The sequence below is a fragment of the Eurosta solidaginis genome, chromosome 4 (genome assembly GCF_040869045.1).
Source record: "Eurosta solidaginis isolate ZX-2024a chromosome 4, ASM4086904v1, whole genome shotgun sequence".
NCBI lineage: Eukaryota > Metazoa > Arthropoda > Insecta > Diptera > Tephritidae > Eurosta > Eurosta solidaginis.
In genome coordinates, this window is record NC_090322.1 from 249,578,106 (window position 1) to 249,600,480 (window position 22,375).

At 38.1% G+C, this 22,375-nt stretch overlaps 3 protein-coding genes across 3 annotated transcripts in view; 1 reads left to right on the forward strand and 2 right to left on the reverse strand.

Annotated features, from left to right (window-relative positions):
- The window catches only part of c11.1 (maestro heat like repeat family protein c11.1), a 99,804-nt gene extending 97,068 nt beyond the window's left edge, over positions 1-2,736 (reverse strand). Inside the window, exon 1 of the mRNA XM_067785596.1 lies at positions 1,777-2,736. Within this exon, the coding sequence (XP_067641697.1) occupies positions 1,777-1,852 (76 nt within the window). The 5' untranslated portion in view covers positions 1,853-2,736. The remainder of the gene's footprint in view (positions 1-1,776) is intronic.
- A 3,320-nt stretch (positions 2,737-6,056) lies between these two features.
- LOC137249367 (uncharacterized) lies at positions 6,057-7,237 on the forward strand. The gene is made up of 3 exons (XM_067780760.1): positions 6,057-6,579; positions 6,642-6,675; positions 6,741-7,237. The coding sequence occupies exons 1-3, from the start codon at positions 6,324-6,326 to the stop codon at positions 7,072-7,074; spliced, it is 624 nt and encodes a 207-aa protein (XP_067636861.1). The 5' UTR covers positions 6,057-6,323; the 3' UTR covers positions 7,075-7,237.
- Positions 7,089-7,872, reverse strand: LOC137249368 (transmembrane protein 242). The gene is made up of 3 exons (XM_067780761.1): positions 7,734-7,872; positions 7,443-7,681; positions 7,089-7,384 (listed from the first exon to the last, which is right to left on the reverse strand). The coding sequence occupies exons 1-3, from the start codon at positions 7,792-7,794 to the stop codon at positions 7,253-7,255; spliced, it is 432 nt and encodes a 143-aa protein (XP_067636862.1). The 5' UTR covers positions 7,795-7,872; the 3' UTR covers positions 7,089-7,252.
- Positions 7,873-22,375: the final 14,503 nt, after the last annotated feature.

The window sequence follows — 22,375 nt, forward strand, 5'->3', positions numbered from 1 at the left end:
AGCGCACATACACACACAAACTCCATGTAATTTGTTTGTGTAATTCGTTGGTGGTAATGTCAAAAATACTCTGAGAAATGTTCGTACTGTCAAAATTCATGAGAAAAGTTGCAATCAGCTTGGCTAATGCTTTCACCTTTAATGACTCCGCCATCAATCAGCTTTGCCAGCATAGTTTGAAATTAATAGTCAACATAAACGATTTGATTTCGTTTTGATATGGCAGAAAACGAAACGAAATCATTTTGTTAATTTGACGTTCTTAACGTTAATAAACGAAACGAAATGACTTTGTTTCGTTTATTAACGTTAATTATCGTAACGAAATGATATCGGTTCGTTGGTTAAGCATGCCTGGATAAATACCCTTAAGTCGCAAAAGAGAAAAGCAATCTCCCTGAGTAGACGTGAGTCACTCTTGCTTAACTTCCACCTGGATACTGTAGTAGCCTTTCGTCACAGCAGGACCTGATAGTCTACACCAGGGCCATTCAAAACTGAAAGTGAATATGTATTAGTGAGAGCGCAATCGTCGCGATGATCGTGCGGGTGAATTGATTTTTCATTTAGTCGCTTACTAGCAAGCAACGAACTAACAACAAGTATGTGTATCGCGCACAATTTTTCATACATATTTTGATACCGATCTGTCGATACCCACCACTGATATTGCTACGCCAAGTGCCAAGCGACGACTAACTCAATTAAGGACGACAGAGCGAATCATATGCGTGTGAATTGAGAGGGCACAATTGTGCTATGAAATGAATGGTCCTGGTCTACACATATGTACGTATACGCAGCTGAGAAGCAACGCACAAGCACATGCAGATATCTTATCTGAAATGCTCCTAAAGGTATGCAATTATGATTGGGGAAGTGTCGCTCACACATACAAGCGCATGAGGTATGAGAGAAGCTATAAAAATTATACATCTGTAGTTGTAGCTGAGAAATTTATAACTAACTAGTAAGTTCTGGAATTAGAAAAGCCTAGAAATATGCAACGAGCAGGTCGGACAGTATAAAAGGGCGACAACAGTGGAGGCGAAAAATCAGTTTCATTTAAGCTATCAGTCAGTTTGGTTATTAAGCAAGCTAGTTGCAAAGTGGCAAAGTTGGCGGCCACCGTGGTTTGAAGGTAGCGTGCTCCGCCTACCACACCGTATGCCCTGGGTTCGCACCCCGGGCAAAGCAACATCAAAATTTTAGAAATAAGGCTTTTAAATTAGAATAAAATTTTTCTAAGCGGGGTCGCCCCTAGGCAGTGTTTGGGAAGCGCTCCGGGTGTATTTATGTCATGAAAAGCTCTCAGTGAAAACCCATCTGCCTTGCAGATGCCGTTCGGAGTCGGCTTAAAACAGGTAGGTCCCATCCGGCCAACTTGTAGGGAAAATCAGGAGGAGCACGACGCAAATTGGAAGAGATGCTCGGCCTTAGATCTCTTCGGAGGTTATCGCGCCTTACATTTATTTATTTATTTTAGTTGCAAAGTATAAGTGTTATTGTAAGTACTTTAATAAAGCCCATTTTTCTATTATTCAATATTGGAGTTATTTATTCAACAGTTTAGCGATACGAACGTTAGCAGAAGATTACAAATAAGGGGAAATGCAGTAAATTCGTTACAATATATTAAGTGATGAGCCGCGATAACTGCCAACACCCCTTATTTCTAAAGATGTTTGTTATTTCAAATTACGAGAAATTTACATATTTACATAGAGCTAGTGGAGTGAACTTAAATGAATCCAAATTATTAAAGAAACAAATTACCTTCCAAAATTGATGGTCTCTCCGGCGTGCCACCGCCACTCCCACCGTTCGCATTGCCTTTGCTATGACGATCCATTCTCTTCGTTGAACTCCGTGTTCTTTTCCACTTCTCCAGCTTTATTGTTTTTTGCTCAGTTGATGATTTTGTAATAAAATCAAGTATTGGGAAAGTTTAAGAATATTAATTAGCGCGAGCTGGCGTTAATTGGTAGAAAAGCAAACATATGTACCGATGCAGTTGCAGCTAGCGGTCAATTACAAACTTTCCACTAACAAATTATCTTATTTTTATAGGTGCTAACACGTCGGCAGCGGACGTGTATACCAAATATTTGATTACTCACTGAATGAACCAGCCGGGTTATTTGTTTAAATTCCAATTTAATGTTTACTCTATCCCCAACTCAATAATTCCCCTGCTCTCCACATTTGTGTGGGTATGTACTCTATATTAACTAAAAGCATATATGTATGTACACTTATTTTTTCCATTATTTGTAATTTGAATATGGTACGTTTTGTTTTTTCTATTTTATTGTGCACAAATTTGCTATCATGTTTCCACAAATGTAACGCACTTGAACCTGAGACAACTTATATAAATCAATTACTTTGTAGCAATTCCACAATTTTTATTGCTTCTTTATGTTTTGAAAATATTACGTCGCAAATTTTGCTTGCGCTGTACAGCTCAAATTTTTCTTCTCTTCTGACTATTGACAACTCAAGAGTTTTGCGCTAATCTTCCATTATCCACCTGACTCCAGCAATGAGTTTTGTTTTGGTGGAGAACTTTTCTAATCACAGTAAATGTGCTCTAGCTATCTCGGACGCTTAGTTTTTACATATTTATTAATTTAGCAAAGTTTCTTATGAAAACAAAAGCAATTATGGCCAATTGCAAAACTGCGCAGATAAACCAGGATCAGACGTTGCGAAAACTTTTTTCTCGTTTTGACCATAGATCATGGCGGAACGATACAAGGTGGCAGCATGGTGACATACCTACAAACATAAATAAAAATTGCATGTACTTTGTTTTTGTAAATACGATGGACAAATGTCAAAATCGTACTGCGCCGGAAGTTGATATATCAAATCAAATAAAAAAGTTTATAATCAGCTGTCCCATGCTGCCACCTTGTATCGTTGCGCCATGCCATAGATAATGGATTTGCAACTCTTTATTTCGAGAGAGCGCTGTCAAAATGCACATTTTTTATAACTTTTATCAATGATGCCACTCCAAACAAAAATGAATAGATCTGAAATTGGGGATTTTTGACATACATTTCGGCGATTATAGTTTCCATCATTTAATAAAATGATAGTCGTAAAATATTTATTTCTTTAAACTTATTTTACAATAATACGACTAGTTAGAGTTAAATATAAACAAATCTAAGTAAAACTAACATTTCGATTAAATTAATTAGTCAAATATTGTAACGCATTTAACTCGCAGTGAAAACCATATATTCTTTTGAAATTTCAGTAAACCGGACCTTTGATATAAAAGTTAACATCATTATTGGATAGCACTTATCCCACATGTCTGGCGTTCCAGGTTCTGTGATCAAAATGGACTGGTGCATCGGGAGTTCATATTTACAAAACCTGTTTTTAGTTATAACTTTTGAATGGGAAACAATATTTACCCTCCGCCTTCGAACTAATAATATTTACACTAAAACAAGTATTTTTATCCTTTTTCCCATAATTTTTGAACGCTATTCTACAGTTGAAGGTCAAACTAAAGTTTACCAAAATTTTGGTTGGCACATTTTTTGTTCTGGCACCCGCTTCAGCTGACGCGAGGGATTTATCTGTAGTTATTGCCAGCAACCATGGCGGAACGATACAAGGTGGCAGCATGAAACAGCTGATTATAATCTTTTTTATTTGATTTGATACATCAACACCCGGCGCAGTACGATTTTGACATTTGTCCATCGAATTTACAAAAACAAAGTACATGGGATTTTTATTTATTTTTGTAGATATGTCACCATGCTGCCACCTTGTATCGTTCCGCCATGCCAGCAACAACTATAAGATAAATCTCTCGTGAGAGCGAAAATATGAGAGCGTAGACAAAAGATACGTATCAATCTAATCTATGGTTTTGACAGCTGTGTTTAGCGAAGGAGCATATCATTTGCCGTCTTTCAGTGAGTTTTACCACTGATGACATGATATGAAACTTTTATTCTCTCTCCATTCGTTTCCAGGAATGGGTCTTGAAGTTCTTTTGATTGTAAACAAAAGTTCATTCGTTTCCAAGAATGGGTCTTGAAGTTCTTTTGATTGTAAACAAAAGTGCATTCGTTTCCAAGACCATCATATGGCTATAGAGTTGCCTAACCTACCAAAAAAAAAAAAACTCCAAGAAATGCGTTCGGTTTCATTATTTTCAAAAAAATCAGCAAGTAAGGTGATAAAAACTTATTAAAATATATAAAAAAGGCAAAGTTTTGTAGAAATATTTTGTGGTAGATAAGTGAAAAAATATGAAATAATATATTTCGATTGCGTTGCTTTGCTTTGTTGCGCTGGCACCGCCATAACATAACAATGAACGGCTAGCCCCTTTTTCACTTTGATGCGACCAAAATGGTTATGTACATACATATGTATATCCACATACAATAAAAAACGCAAAAAATTTATAAGAAATTACGAAATTAGATCACTTCGTGAAAAATCTGCGTTGTCGTCCGCAAAAGGCTGTTAATTATACATGTTGCGTTAACCTATACGTATACCTACAATTTATCTGAGCTGCCAAAAGTGGAATGTTGCAACGCTCCACAAAAACCTGGCCTTTATGCATCTATTTACATCAATGCGAACACTAAGAAGCTGACTTTTTCTCCAATCGAAAGCTGCTATCAAAATACGTTTCGTGTGTAGCCCTTCGATGAAAGGTGTTGTCACTGATAAATTTTCCACGAGTGAAAAATAGTTATTTTTTCTCCGGATTTGTAATCCTGACAAAAATTCGAGTTTTTTGATATCCCATTTTACAATCTTGAGTAAGTTTTCGGTGAAAATTATAAATTAAACCTTTACCATGTAAAATACCCCAAAGTTATTCTGAAATGCCCGAATTTGATTTTGAGCATGATGGTATCTATGGCCAATATTAAAAAAAAATGCACATTTTCACGCGCTCTCAGAGAGCGCGAAGTTTCATATCATGTCATCTGTGGTTTTACAGCTCCGGCCACTGATGACATGTTATGAAACTTCTCGCTCTCTGAGAGCGCGTGAAAATGTGAATTTTTTATAATATTGGCCATAGATACCATCATGCTCGAAATCAAATTTTGGCATTTCAGAATAACTTTGGGGTATTTTACATGGTAAAGGTTTAATTTATAATTTTCACCGAAAACTTACTCAAGATTGTCAAATAGGATATCAACAAACTCGAATTTTTGTTAGGATTACAAATCCGAAGAAAAAATAACTATTCTTCACCCATGTAAAATTTATCAGTGACAACACCTTTCATCGAAGGGCTGCACACGAAACGGGTTTTGATAGCAGCTTTCGATTGGAGAAAAAGTCAGCATCTTAGTCTTCGCATTGATGTAAATGGATGCATAAAGGCCAGGTTTTTGTGGAGCGTTGCAACATTCCACTTTTGACAGCTGAGATAAATTGTAGGTATACGTATAGGTTAACGCAACATGTATAATTAACAGCCTTTTGCGGACGACAACGCAGATACTTCACCAAGTAATCTAATTTCGTAATTTCTTATAAATTTTTTGCGTTTTTTATTGTATGAGGATATAAATATGTATGTACATAACCATTTTGGTGGCATCAAAGTGAAAAAGGGGCTAGCCGTTCATTGTTATCTTATGGCGGTGCCAGCGCAACAAAGCAAAGCAACGGAATCGAAATATATTATTTTACTTATCTACCACAAAATATTTCTACAAAACTTTGCCTTTTCTATAAATTTTAATAAGTTTTTATCACCTTACTTGCTGATTTTTTTGAAAATAATGAAACCGAACGGTTTTCTTGGAGTTTTTTTTGGGCAGTTTAGGCAACTCTGTAGCCATCTGATGTTCTTGGAAACGAATTAACTTTTGTTTACAATCGAATGAACTTCAAGGCCCATTTCTGGAAACGAATTGAGAGAGAATAAAAGTTTCGTATCATGTCATCAGTGGCTCCGGCTCACGCTCAATTCTCACGGGAATGCTCTGGATCATTGATATACTTGAGAAGCAGATTTTGTGAAATTTTCGCACACGTGAAATGTGATAGGCAGATGTCGCCGCTGTTTTTCATTTAATTCATACGGCGAAAGGCTATGCAGCGACATCTATTTTTGAAAAAGTAGGTATATTAAAGGCCGCGTTGCCAACCTAAAAAGAAGTAATTAACAAATTATCTGGCTCACAAATTGAACCAGACTTCTATCTGGATTTATCTGGCTCAAATCGTTGTTGTTGCATTTACATGCAAAATTATTTATCTGGCTCAGGATTTTGCCACCGGATGATATCTAATGATAAAAACCCTCAATGTGTTATGGAACAAACCTGAGAGCAGATAAAATATTTATCTCGAACCAGCTGATTTGTCAATCAAAAGAAGCGGCCTTTTCGAATCCCTTCAGTGTTTCTTGCAATTATATTCACTTTTTCACTAATACAATAATGGAAGAAATAGTTATAACTGATACTGAAGCGGAGACAACTGTGGAGCTGGAAGAATCAATGTTTAATAAAAAAGTAACTAACGCTACCAGAAGCATTTTTAACTTGACATTGAACGACGGTGGGTAGATATGTAGTACTCATGCAAATTTTGACCTTTTCTTACACCATTAATCTTTTCAGGTTTGGAAGAAAAAGAAAGTCACGAAGTGAAAAGGTATATAATCCATGAATTATTGTTATTATAAAAACTTTATTTTGCATTCAATGTTTTACTAATAGTTACGAGGAGCGTCTACGAGAGGAAATCAAACAATGGGGTAGTCTTTGGCGTGAATCTCTCCAAAAACTGAAAGACTTCAAAACAAAGCCACATCCACAAGTTGACGCGTCTATATTGTCGGCAGAAAACCGAGCATATTTGAAAAAAGCGCCTGACCTCCGGAGATTTATACGTGAATCCATTGATTTTCGCCAGAAGGCTTATATCTTTTTAGAAAAAGACTATCCTGATTTTCAAGATGTTCAACAAAATCTTATTAATGCATGCGATTATCGTATATGCGTTAGCCAAACAGCACTAATAAATAAAAATTTGGCAAACAATGACCTTTAAGGAAAACTTTGAACTGCATGGGTATTTAATTGTTTTATGTAATTCCATCCGAATGTGTACGCGACTAAAATATGTATCTTAACGATTTTTCTTATAATTAAAATTTTTTATGTTTATAAATTGAATAAAACTAGGTACTGATATATGTATTTATGTATGTAAATTAGGGAGTTTTTTTTTATTCCCTACACCCCGACGCTAAGTATTTCATTAGGTCTGTAAGCGTTTCAAAATCTGTACGACTAGTCGGTGGTGTGTCTTTCGTAATTCTCGGCAAGCCGCTTCCCATTTTCGTACGAAACTCCTCCATCTATATTTGGAATAAAAATTTATTATTTTTAGTTAGATGCGGGCATTGAGTTACTTACATTTTGAGCGCCTGATAGTTTCCAAACACCATAGCAGAACGCACCCGTACCTAGAACTGCATATAAAGTACCCCATCCTAATGCGCGTAAGGCTAGTGCAGAGCCTTCTTCGAGTAAAAGAGATGCTTCACGTCCACTTTTTTCTAAAATTTTGCTTTGCGATTCTTTTGCCTTTCCAAGTGCTTTTGAAAACCCAAAGAGTGCAGATACTCCACCCACTAAACCGAGGAATGCAGCCGCTATTTGGCAATAAAAGTTAAGTTTTAGTAAAGTAAATACCTAGTTTTTTACCTTGCATTCTGTATTTAGAATGTTTTGCTGCCAATTCCAAATTTTTTTCAGGTTCAGTCATTTTGTAAAAGAGGAGGGTAATTTATAAATACCATGAACTCGTTTCTTTTATTTATTTACATTTTTTCACGCAGCTGTAGCTTACATGGAAAGAGTTGCCATGTATATTTGATATATTTCCTATAATTCATGTTATTTGTTCTATAACTCAGACGTTTAACCTAACCTCGCATCTACACGTGCTTAACTTTTCACTGATTGATTAATTAGCATATATAGCAAAGAGGATACATATTGGAACGAATTTACTGCAAATCCTCTTATTTGCAACCTTCTGCTAAGTTCGAAGCACTAAACTGTTGAATAAATAACTCCAATATTTAATAATGCAAAATGGCCTTTATTAAAGTACTTCACAATAACACTTATAACTCGCAACTAATAGCTTGCTTAAATGAAACGGATAATACTGCTTTTGCTCGCTAGATAGCGTCTTAAATCCAACTGATCTCTCGCGCCTCTACCGTTGGTGATTTTATACTCTGTGATTTCCGCGTTGCATCTTCTAGGCGCTTCCAGAATTTACTTAGTTACTGCCATATAATTATAACTACAGATGCACGTGTATAGCTTCTCATATGCGAATGTATTTGTGAGCGACACTTCCACAATTACAATTGCATACTTTTGGGAGCATCTCAGATCAGATATCTGCATCGAGCAAGAAGAACCCATCCGCCTGGAAATCAAGGCGGGGTGAGAGGGAAACGGCAAGAGGCGAGCACGCATCGCACCACCGCGGGTCACATAACCGCGGGCATCAACAAAGAAGCCGTAATGAGAAGCAAAGCGCTCCCGCTGACAACCGGAGAAGAGGTCAAGCACGACGGGAGGACGCAACACAGATCAGGGGACAGAGAGCTTACCCCACACCGTCTACCTCGAGAAGAGCGAATGCGCCGCTGCCAGCACCTGGTACATCAACTGCGCAGGGGAGGCCAAAAATGCAAGGCTACTCGGAAGCCTTAAAGGGCATACGGATGGCGATGCTTCCAAAGAAATACCCGGCGGAGGTCTTGAGCCAGGAAGAGCTGACGCGGCTGCAAGACACGATAATGATCGAGGTATCGAAGGGATGGGGAAAGCAATTTCTGGCTTTCTGCGGCGTGTACTTTAGGCCAGGATTACTCCTTGTAGACTGCAAGGATAAGGAAACAGCCGAATGGCTGACCAGAGTCACACCAACTCTGCATAGTTGGGAAGGCCCTGCCCTTATTACGAGGAAAGGGGATGATATACCGCCGACGCATACCGTCACTATGTATCTCCCCAGAAGTAGTGACAAAGAATTCGCACTTAAACTGCTGAAGGCACAGAACACCTTCTTAAATGTTGGGATGTGGCGTATAATCAGCAGCAGTGCAGAGGAGGGAGGCTTGCGGGTAAACATGGCAATTGACGAGGCATCATTCATTAAAATAAAGGAAGCTAGCTTCAAGGTGAACTACCGGTTCAGCTTCGTCCCGGTCAGACCTTGGTAGTAAAAAGCCCCAGCCAGTGTGGAACAACCCCACGTTCCAGGACAAGTCCAGAGCACTGGGGAGCAAAGCGAGGAGGCAGCAACAACATCCAGGGCAGCAACATCCAACCAGTGCCCAACCAGTGTCTCGTCAGCCACAGGGTCAACAACCGGGTTAATCACCGGTAAAGAGCCTACGCAAGCTCCGTCAACAGAGGAGCTGCTGGAAGGTCTAAACATAGAAGACCTAGGGTTGGAGGACAGAGGAGAGGAAAACCTGCGGCTGTCCGATGAGGACGAGCCTGTAAGGCTTCAGCACTGACCGGCCCATACACAAAGGTTGCCCAGATCAACCTGCACCATGCTAAAGCTGCTTCGGCAGTAATAGCACGCAGGTTTGCCTCGGAAGATCTGGGCATAGCACTCATCCAAGAACCTTGGGTGTACAAAGGTCAGGTGAGAGGCTTAAAAGAGAGAAATAATAAGGTAATTTGGGATCTTTCTCAAGAAAGACCAAGAGCGTGTGTAGTGCTTAACAACTCCATTAACTATTTTTGCATTACAGAGTTTATGAGTCAAGACCTCGTAGCAGTTCAGGCGACGATGGTAATACAAGGAGAGTCAACGAACATCGTCTTCGCAGTGGCCTACTTTGCGGGAGACAACTACGAGGTCCCTCCAGAGGGTGTGAAGAAACTAACGGAATACTGCAGATGGGCAAAATTACCGATGATCATGGGATGCGACGCGAATGCGCACCACGAGGTATGGAACAGTACAGACACCAATTCGAGGGGTGAGTCCGTTCTTGAATTTATTATTAGTAATGACCTAAGCATATACAACGTTGGGAATTCACCAACCTTCATCACTAGGTCTAGAGAAGAAGTCCTGGACATAACCGTGGGTAACAATCTGGCTCATGAGCTGGTCTCTGGATGGGGGGTTTCCTCTGAACCCTCAATGTCGGACCATCTTATTATCCAGTTCGTCATCGGGTCTATACCCATAGAAGGACCGCCAAGGCGAAATCCCAGGAACACAAACTGGGACATGTTCAGGAACATAATACAGGAAAATCTTTCTAATATAGATATTAGGAACAGAGGAACAAGTTATATGGAATTAGAGACAAGAGTTAATAACTTCAACCGTGTCATTACTGAAGCGTTTAACTCTAGCTGTCGAGAATCCAAAGGCCCAGGAAATAAAACCCCCTGGTGGTCGAGGAAACTCTCGGAAATGAGGAAAACCGTGCGCAAACTCTTCAACCAAGCGAGGCGCACGGGAAACTGGGAGTAATACACAGCGAATCCAACAGCATATAACAAAGAGATGAGAAAAGCTAAAAGAAAGAGCTTCAGGAAATTTTGCGAGGGCATTTCGGAGGTTCCAGAGGCGGCAAGGCTCCACAAAGCCCTAGCCAAGGACCAAAGGGAGACACGACTATCAATTAAGCTCCCTGATGGAACCTACTCAAGGACTGAGGAAGAAAGAGCATGTGCCCTGCTTGCAGCTCATTTCCCGGACGCATCCTCGGATACCTCAACGGAGGAGGCTCGAGAATGGAGACCAACACCCACAGATTGGAACCTCGCTAAAGATCTCTTCAACGATGGCACAGTTAAGTGGGCAGTAAAGTCTTTCCAGAGCTACAAATCTCCGGGAGCGGATGGTATATATCCAGCCTTTCTGCAGCAGGGCGAGGAATTGATTCCACACCTGGTCAGGATTATGAGAGATAGCCTCGCACTGGCATACATCCCGACGGTGTGGAGAAGAGCAAAAGTGGTCTTTATACCTAAGGTGGCTAAAAAGGACTACTTCAGTCCTAAGTCCTTTAGGCCTATAAGCCTGACATCCTTTGCTCTCAAAGCAATGGAGAAGATTGTAGACCATGAGATTAGATCAAAGGCTCTCGACAGAGTGCCACTACATAAAGATCAGCATGCATACAGAACAGGCAGGTCGACAGAAACTGCACTGTATCAGCTGTCCACAGAAATCCAAAGTGCGTTCGAGTGCGGGGAGATAACTCTATGCGCATTTTTGGACATAGAGGGGGCTTTCGACAACACGACACACGAAAGTGTGAATCGGGTACTCGAGAGAAGAGAGATACAGCGTCCAATCCGTATGTGGATAAACGCCTTATTGCGTACGAGGATTGCCGAAACCTCAAGTGGGGACGGTACAGTAGAGATTAAAACAACGAAAGGATGTCCACAAGGGGGTGTCCTGTTACCCCTGCTGTGGAGCCTGGTAGTAGATGAACTTCTACAGAGGCTCTGAGACAACGGAATCCGATGTCAGGGGTACGCGGATGATATTGTTATCATTGTAAGGGGAAAATTTGAGAGCACTCTTTGCGACAGGTAAAGCTAAGCATCAACCCTAACAAGACATCCATTGTGCCCTTCACCAGGAAAAGGAAACTGGAAGGGATTAGGCAAATCACAATGGATGGAGTACAGATGGAGTACACGTCTGAGGTGAAATACTTGGGAGTCACGTTTGACTCTAAGCTCTTATGGAAGAAACACGTCGACAACACCATATCAAAGGCCACAAGAGCAATAATGGTGTGCAGACGTATTGCAGGAAGATCCTGGGGATGCAGCGCAAAGATCCTAAGATGGATGTACACCATGATAGTGAGACCTATCATAGTGTACGGAGCAGTTGCGTGGGCATCAAGAACAACCATGGTGACCGTACAAAAATCGCTCACGAAGTTTCAACGCTTAGCGTGTGTCTGCATTACGGGAGCCATGCGAACATGCCCGACGGCAGCAATAGAAGTGCTGCTTGAGTTAACGCCTCTACATATAATAATTGATCAGGCAGCCAGGAGTACCTTAGTAAACATAGCTAAAGAGGGATGTGGAAGAGGCAAAGTAATACAGTCACGGAGCATGGCGAAGCTGCAGGAGCAGATTCCACTTATCCAACTTCCCAGAGATGACACGAGGAAGATAATTAAGTTTGAGAAGCGCTTCGAAATAGAGCTGGGGAACAAATGTACGTGGGACACCTCCAGGATTGAAGCGCTTCACCAGGAACACGCTATAATATGGTACACCGATGGCTCGAAGACACCGGAGGGCATAGGAGCGGGGATCTTCGGGCCCCGAACCAAAATATCCCTACCACTCGGAAAGTATCCGAGCATCTTCCAGGCCGAAGTTGTCGCCATAAGCCGGTGTGCAGAGATAAATTTACAGCGGGGATATACCAACGAGAAAATCGCTATACTCAGCGACAGTCAGGCTGAACTCAAGGCATTATCTTCGGTTGAGATTAAATCATCAACAGTCCTTGAGTGCGTGGAGAGGTTAAACAATCTAGGAGTCAATTACTATGTTTATACGCATGCATAAGTCGCTTTGAATATATACGGGTTCACTCAAAATGCATGCATAAACTAAATTTCAATTCGCTTTAAAAGTACAAAGTGTTTTGACTTACACTCGTTTTAAAATCGGTCGTTATTATCTCCAGACGCATGCACAGAGCGTATAAACACATCTAGTATTTAAAGCGAATTGAAAAATAGCTGATTTTGAGTTCGCGGTTTACTTGTATATTTGCAAATTAATTAAATTACAAATTTCTTGAAAAATAAAAAGAAAAGAAATATATGGAGAGAAAGGGATGTTGTTGAAATGATATCCATTATTAAAGAACGACACATCCTTAATTTGCTGGACAGTAAGTTTAAGAGGAACCGCTGTATCTTTGAGGAGGTGGCTAAAGAGTTAAATTCCAAAGGAATAAATAAAGATGCCATCCATATTAGGGCAAAATTTAGAACTTTGAAGTGTGAATATTACAAAGCTAAGCGTCATAATAATAAAAGTGGTGCTGGGAGACAAACATGTGAGTATTTTGAGCTGCTGGACGAAGTTCTTGGTAATCGCCCTGCAGTAGCGGCAGAAGGTGAGGACACTTCACAAGTCGAAGTGAATTCCAATAACATGAACACGTCACAGTGTAACTTTATGGAAGTGAATTTGGACGATCCTCTAGGCAGCGAGTCTGAAAATACTTCAGAACCCAACGTCGCATGCAGCACTCCCCGAAATAAGGGAACTTTCAAAAATCAAAGTAAGTCCATACGTGAGGAGTTACAAACCAAATTGCAATAAGGGCCCGATTAATGTCGTGGGAATGCGAGTCTTATTTTACATGATCTATAGTTCTTAGGTGCAGTGTACCTCTCTGGGTTGATGACAGTTGGGAGTGATTTAAAATATAACCCGTGTTTTACCTGTAGGATACTAATGTCAAGTATTACCCTTGGTACGAGTGACTCATTGCAATTTGGTATGGAACTTAGAACCGTATAATGATTTTGACATGATTCCGGTTGGATATCTGTCCAACCAGTTTAACTTTGATTTTTAAGTAAAAGTGTACACATTTTTTTATACATATTTTCAGAAAAGGCTTCTTATTCGAAAGTTATGGAATCTTTTACAAATGAGTGGAAGAACACGCAAGATAATTTAGTTGACGCTATGAAAAAACAAGATGAAACCCATTTAAGCAACGTTGAACTTTTATTAGAAAAAAATCGCAAAGAAACTCAGAAAATGTTAGAAGATGAGCGTTGCGAAACAGTTAAAATGTTCAATTCTATACTATGCACAATGCAGTCACATAATATTCCTCTCTACGTACCGCGTCATTTCCTTTCTCCTTCAATTTCTTTGACTTCGGAAGTAGTATCGGGTTCTCATAACGATGTTGATATATTTGGATTGTTTGCGGAATCGCAGGAATAAGCTACATCTGGCTGAAACATCGGTGCCCGAATTTAATTCATGCAAACACAAATACATATAATAAAACTATGTACAAAATTAAAAAAAAGGACAAAGAGTTTTGTATAAGTTTTACACCCGCATTCTGAGCAGTGACAGCGCTTTTTTTACATTTTTTGTATCATAAACTTGGGCCATGAAGCTATTTACTGGAAAAAAATCTGCACTAAAGGTCAGAATAAAGCTAAAAGTCACTATTAAATCAATATGACAAGCGTTGTCATAACTCAAGAATACGGACGTTATAAATTGTATACGTTGAGTTCAACTTTGGTATGACTTAAACACGCCTGTAGAGACAGTGTTTAGTTTTTAGACCTCTTACTCAATTTTTGAAACTTTCTCCATACAAATTTTTCAAATCTTGAGAAAAAGCAATTGCTTACTTTTTATTAATATGGCCCAATGCTGCGAAAAACTATAAGCTCAAATAAGCTTTTTTGTTTCAAAAACTGCGAATACCTACTTATACCCCAAAGAAATTTTTTCAAACTTATATTTAAAATTTCTCATTTTTGAATATTCAAATACATTCTTTCACACTCACATTCGCGAATAAGAATATTAAAAAATATCCATATCACTCGCAATGCAGCTGGTGTAAAGCAGCCTTCATTCATACAACAGAGAAAAGGTTTATAAAGTCTTATAAAGACGTTTCCAATTATAAGAGTTTTATTTTATTTTTTATGAATAAGGAGTAAGTGTACATTTCAATGTTCAACACAACTTTAATTTTTAATAATAATAACTAAGAACTTAAATAAAAATTCAAAATGTTTTCAAAACATACTACACATTTCCTAGCGGAATCACGCTTAAAAGTTTTAGAGCCGAAATATGTATCTCATAATATGAGCCATATTTCTATTATCGATACGTTAAAATGTGAATAAAAAAATGCGAAAAATAATTTGTTTATTACTACGTTAATAATAAACTTGAAAATTTTTAAATGAAAATTTAATTGATTTCTCAGCCATAAAATAGATTTTCTTTGAATCAGTTAGATACTTTATTTACTTAAATTTAATGTAAATGTAACTGATTCAAAGAAAATAAATTTTTTAGCCGAGAAGTCAATTCAATTGTCATTTAAAAATTTTAAAGTTAGCTATTAATATTATAATAAAAAAAATATTCAAGCGTATAATTTAGAAGTTATACAAATCGGAATAAAAAATGGTCTGTGTGGTTGGTACGGGGAACCCTATCCTTAATGGCTCATATTATCAGATTTCTTTTTTGGCATCTAATCGAAACACACAAAATAATTTTTTTTAATAGCTCTGGTATACAGTTAATTGAATAAATTTTTTTTTTTCATTTATATTATTACTAATTAAAGATTAAATGCATATAGTGGCTTTAATATTGTTACCAAATCGTTTGACACGTGTAGTTTTGTTATGCTGTGAATAGAAAGCAATATGCTTTTAAACGCTTAAGAAACTGAATGCTAACATTGACTGATCAATTGAATTGATTTTGTATTTAAAATACCACTACTTTTATTTTATTATATTATTACATTTTACTTAAAGTTTAAACGTTAAATATAACGTTATATATAAAATACATATACAGATCAATTTGTAATAATTAATGAATTTAAACGAAGGAATGAACAAAAGTAGGTACGCTAACAAAATTTGTATTACTGAAATTTTCATAGTTATTGCTTGAGTCGAAATGGGTTTCGATCATGAAGGGTACGACGATACCGCCCCTGGTTAAAATTAAAATTAATGATTATATTGACTTGTCCTCAAAGGAAAATTATCTTTTAAATAATTTTTTAAATTGTTTCTTAAATCTTTTGGATACATACTTTCTTCTGAAATTATTTCAGTTGAAAAGGTGTCTTGAGGCTGTGGATATTCTTGTAGGTTTTGAGACGATTGTGACCATATTTCCAGATATGTTTCCTTTTTAATGCTCAACAAAGTTATGTAATACAGCGCAAGCTAGAACAACAACTTTGGAACGAAACTAGGATTGACATCAAGCCTTTTGGTAAGGCATCTCCATCGCCCTTTAAAACGGCCAAACGCATTTTCCGCTACAATTCGAGCAGTGTTCAAATGACAATTAAAATATTCTTCTTCTGCATTTAAATTACCAGTATATGGCTTCATCAGCCAAGGAAGCAATGGATAGGCTGGGTCTCCAACAAGAAATAATGGAGTTTCTACATTGTTAATTAGTTTCGTGGATCTTGGAATGAGTTTCGAAGAGTTTTTAAATAACCCTGACTCTTTGAATACGGTTGCGTCATGAGTGCTTCCAGGTAACTTAACGCTGACATCAGTAAACCTGTTAAAATGAAAATTGTATCGAACTCCCTTTTACATAATAATGGTGCTCACAATCTTGGGAAAGGTTTAACATCATTGTAAAAAAATGATACAAGTGCAATGATGATACACCATTGCACAAGATTTAATACTATTGAAAGGCCCAACCAGAATTATCAACGAAGATTGCCGATAGCTTAGGGCTACCGAATTTAAATCCCTAAAATCTTGAGTGGGACTCTTGTCACTAGCCTTGTTTCACTCCCAGGCCTTTAACAGCTATCTCCGTATGCATCACTTCGAAATAAGGCAGTACAAATTAACATCTACTGTGCCCTTTGAATCGGACCTTCTGGAGGGAGACAGATACACTATCCACGAATTGGCGGTAAAGTGTTTCGTAGATAAACGCACAGTGAATCCCATTATAAACGCTTAAGCACCACCTGTAGCCGATGAATAAGTTAATGTTTCAAGGGACTCAACGCCGATATATCCAATATATGTATCGCATGTGGAGAACCTCCACGATACAATTCGTCTTTTCTAGTGTTAAGTAGAATCCACTCTCTAACACTTTGGTCTAACCCTGCCGAAATAGCCTGTTTCCTAGGAGTCCTGTTAGAAAAGCCTGATGGCAATTTGAAAAGAGGAAGTGCCGGTTGGGCAAGAAGAAGTACATCCAATGACGAGGTTCTCTTCCAATTTGTACTTTTAATTCGAGGTACGAAGAGCAATATCCCGATTAAAAAATAATAAAGCCGCGGGCGCTGATGGGTTGCCGGCTGAGCTAATCAAGTTCGGCGGCGAGGAGCTCATAAAGCGAATGCCTGCCGATTGGAATCTATGTGTTCTCTGCCCAATCCACAAGAAAGAAGATCCTGTAACCTGCAAATCTTGGAAAAACCCGTGAAAAGAAAATCGACACACATCATCTTTGTCGATTTTAAATCCTCCTTCGACAGCATGAAAAGGAGTTGCCTATATGCCGCTATATCCGAATATCCCTGCAAAACTGATACGGCTATGCAAAATGACGTTGAGTAACACCATCAGCTCAGTCAGAATTGGGAAGGACCTCGCCGAGCCGTTCGAAACTAAACGAGGTTTCAGACAGGATGACTCACTATCGTGCGATTTCTTTAATTTATACTGGAGAAAATATTACGAGCCGCAGAACTTCACCGTCCTGGAACAATTTTCTACAGGACGGTACAGCTTTATACAGCCATCACAAAGAGCATCGGCGAGGCTTATTAACTAAAGAAGAGAGGATCAACGAACTCTCACTGGCTATTATACAGGGCATTGCAGTCTACGTTATCACCTCAGTAAGCTAAATCTATCGGATGCACCAATCTGTCGATTTTGCGAGCTGGACGATGAAACTCCGGTTCATATACTCTGCGAATGCGTTGCGCTAGCAAGACAGAGACTCTCCCACCTAGGTGGTGTGACTCTAAATCTTTTTGTGATTTGGGATAAAAAGACTGCGAAGGTGTTCAGATACATAAAGAGCCTCCGCCTAGAACAATAAGCTCAAAGGTCAAGCACAAAAGATCGAAAAGGTCGTCGTATATAAAGGCGTTATAATAATAATAGTTACGTTGTGCGAAGAATCGTTTCAAAAACATTAACCAATTATAAAAGGAGCTGAGAAATCTCTTTGTCCCTAGACCCTACTTGAGTTTGGGATTTTAAATTTTACACAAAACCGCTTCAGGCCTTTCGGTATTGAACAAAAGATATACTCACATATAATTGCAGTCCACAACTGCCTGCATTACAATCGAAGGCCAACCCTTTCTATTAATATAATCCAAGTACCCTTCACTAGGCGGCAACATCGGTATGTGGGTACCTACAAAATATAATAGTAATTGATAAAATATATTATCCTTGTATAATATTGACGCGAGTTGTTTTTGTTGTTTCTAGTAATAATAGCTAAATATAATTACCATCGATAGCACCAATAATGTTCGGTATATTAGATTTCTTCTCAAATTCAGCAGCAATTTTCAAAGCGTCATCTATTTGCGGGAACTTTATTAGCTCTGTCTGTACTTGGAGCAGAGCGTCGACAACGGTATGAAAATATTTATGTACTGTGCTTTTGTGGACACCAAAAACATCACCAACTACTCGGTATTCTCCACAGGAAGCGAGTTTGTATAAACATATGGCAACCTGTTTTTCTACAGGAAGGGGTTGTGTGATGCAAGGTACGCAATTTCTTCGGAGTAAGGGTTCCAATTTACCACAGAGTAATGTAAAAGACTTTTTGCTCATTCGAAAAGCCTCGATGTAGCAACCTTCATTTTCTGGCTGCAGGAGAAACCACCAGAAATTTTCTTTTCTATGGCGTTTATGTAAATTTCTGATCCGAGGTATATTTGTAGAAAAAAGTATGTTTGGTAGACTGGCCCAGGCCAGACAGAAGCAAAGCTCTTATATTCTTTCTTCTTTCATTCAAGCACTTCTCAACGCAAGAGTTAGTATTTACAAGATGATTTGTGACTATCAATCTTTTGCTTTGCAACGATTTTATTAATCCAAATACAAGTATTTTATTGTTAAATTCCATCGCTGTTTCACACTTTTATTATTAAAATAACCCTTAAAGCAATAACAAAATCCTGTAGAAAATTAACATATAGCATCTGCTTTTTGGAGTGCTCCAATGACCACAACAACTTACTTTTACTTTTATATACTTGTTTGCGTGAGTCCCGTACACGGAAAATTATTGATTTATGTAAAAGTTACTGCTTTACTTCAAAAAATATGTTGATAAAAATAGAATTTTGTTAAATTAATATATTTTCACAAAACTTCCAAATTAGCACTTCCACGAAATTCACAGCTGTCACGTACTGTCAATTCAAGGCGGTTGTTTTGATATCGATATAGGGATGAGAGTATAAACACTTGATAAAAATGTGTGCTCAGTCAACTCGGTTTGTTTTCAGAACGGTTTTCTTGTAGGTATAAACAAGGTAAAAACACCATCCCTCTGGCATGGGTACCTGGACACAGAGGAGTGTATGGTAACGAGCGAGCGGACGAGCTTGCCAAGTTGGCAGCGGCCGGAAACTCAATAGGACCCGAGCCTATGGTGCCAATAGGGTCACATACAATAAGGGAGGACTTTATACAAAAGGAGGCGTGCCTTAGAGAACAAAACTGGCGCGAAAGTCCAGGACTTCGGGAGGCAAAGGCACTAATAGGAGGGTACAACTCGAAGCGATATAAGGCTATGATTAACCTCCCAAAATGTAGCCTTAGGATTGTAACAGGTATACTCACAGGTCACTGTAGGCTATAGAGCCATACGCATAAATTGGGCATATCAGCTAGTAGCTTCTGTCGATTCTGTGATGTCGAAGATGAGTCTGCAGAACACATCCTGAAGGAATGTGAGGCAGTCGCGAGACGAAGACTTAGAATCCTAGGATCATCCAAACTAGAAAATAGTCACATACACTCTCTGAAGCCGGGATCATTTGATACCAAGTTTTACCACGAATTCGGGGTGCTATTCTAAAATTTTCCCGAAATAAGTTGTAATTCATAATACCAAACAGGAGTTGAGTTGTCTTAAAGTTGAGTTGTTTTTATTACAACCCAACTAAGTTGAGTTGTAAACGGTAATGGGGGCATACGTTTCTACTACTAATGCTCGGTTTTTCAGTGCGAGTTTAATGTCCCTGTTAAGGTTAACAACTCAACTTATTTGGGTTGTAATTAAAACAACTCAACTTTAAGACAACTCAACTCCTGTTTGGTATTACGAATTACAACTTATTTCGGGAAAATTTTAGAATAGCACCCCCGAGTTCGTGGTAAAATTTGGTATCAAATGAAAGAGGGAGTTGTCCCGATCACAAATATATATATTTTAAAGTGCGCAAACTTATAATTGAAAAGTTGATTGTTGTTAAAGTTTGCAAATTTAGCAAATTTCTATAGCACGTTAAATTACAAATTACATATCTTTCAAAACCTTAATCCACATACATATGTATATAAATTGGCAACGATAAACTTAAATTTCATTTTTGTATATTTCAGATTTCACTTTTGCATTGTTTATACTTATTATACATGTTTTTATTAAATCAATCGCGCTTTTGTAGCAACATGCACATTTATATATATATATATATATATATATTTTATTGATGACATTACAAAGCTGTGCTACCACATAAACAAAAAAAAAAAACAAATATAAATATTACCTTATCACCTTTCAGTTAATACAGAAAAAGGAAAATATATATTTTTACTACTCATTTTGAGAAGTTGAAACACCTTTCCGCGTAGGCGGCCTCGGCCGCGCTTATAAAAAATAACCCTGGGCTACGCCATGCCAAGTCCGGATGAGTGGTATAACCGTGGCTACCGCCACGGTGATGTCCTGTGCGTAGTACACCCTTCACGGTTATACCACACACCCGGACTTGGCATGGCGTAGCCCAGGGTTATTTTTTATAAGCGCGGCCGAAGGCGGCCTATGCAGAAAGATGTTCTACGCAGGATTACTGTGCATGGCGCAGCCGGTGTTGGATCGGCTAACATAACAATAAACATAAGAGTTATAAGGTAATATCAGCTCGTTCACGAATGCAAACAAGGGATTTTTCAAATTTTTGGTAAATAAAGACTAGAAAAGTTAAAGTATATATACATCAGATGAAAGGTATTTTTATAAGTTATTTTTCGGTTCTTCACTTGTTCCGTTTTTTAGATGTGGCAGCATAGATTTGTAATGTCATAAAATATATATACGTATACACATATAAAAGGTGTATAGAAATTTGCAAACTTTAACAACAAATAACTTTTAAATTATAAGTTTGCGCACTTTAAAATATATATATTTGTGATCGGGAGAACTCCCTCTTTCATTTGATACCAAGTTAAACCCCGAACTCGGGGGTGCTAAACTAAATCGCTGCCCTTATTTCAGTTGAAGTTGAATTAAGTTGTCAACCTAAGAAAGTGATGATTTGACAAATAATTGAACGGCTGATCAATTTGTGGCTTAAATTTAAGCATATTCAAAAGTGATTTTGTTATTACAAGATATTATATTGTAACGAGTTTAGTGCAATTCCTCTTATTTGCAGCCTTCTACTAACGTTCGAATCAATAAACTGTTGAATAAATAACTCCAGTATTCAATAATGCAAAATGGCCTTTATTACTCTATTTCCCTTCCAGTGTATACCCAACGTAATGCCAATAATGCTCAATAGTTACGTCAAGAGGCGTCACTCGATACTTTTGTTGTTGCCAAATCAAATTACTCGATGTTTTCTCAAGGTAGTCGTTGGTTTTTTTTATCAGATGCTCTTTGTCAGATGTATTTATAAAAACGCCTTCTATACATTTTTGTGGGTTATTTGTGTTTATTTTACTGATTGTATTAAATTAATTAATTAATTCTCTTTCCAAAAATCGTAATTATGCAAAGTCACTTTACCGCATATCTATATAGGATTCAATTAAAAAAAACTAAACAAAACTTCCTTGAGAATCACATTCGACATGACAGGGTTGCTTTGGCAACAACAAAGTATCGAGTGACGCCTCTTATTGTGATCCTGATATTTATCTGGTTCAATTTCTGATCCGTATAGCAGTTCTGTTCGTTTCGTTTTCTGTAGTCGATTTTTTGACAGCTCACCACTTTTGAGTTGGTAGCACTCATGGCTCAACTATATGGTTGGCTCATCTCTACAGCAATAACATACCTTTGTTCACATTGCCAAAATTAGCGTGTTGGTGTTGGACGAATGGAATGGAATGAAAGCATAAAACTTAGCAGCATTTGTAAGTAGTAAGAAAATGTTGTAAATTCGTTGGTTTCTTTTTAAGTTTGCCATCTCTTTCTGACAATCCCCCTACTCCAGTGAAATGAAAAAAATAAAATCAGCGGGTGAGATGAGCCAACCATATACCATTGTAGCACTGAACTAAATACGTGTACAT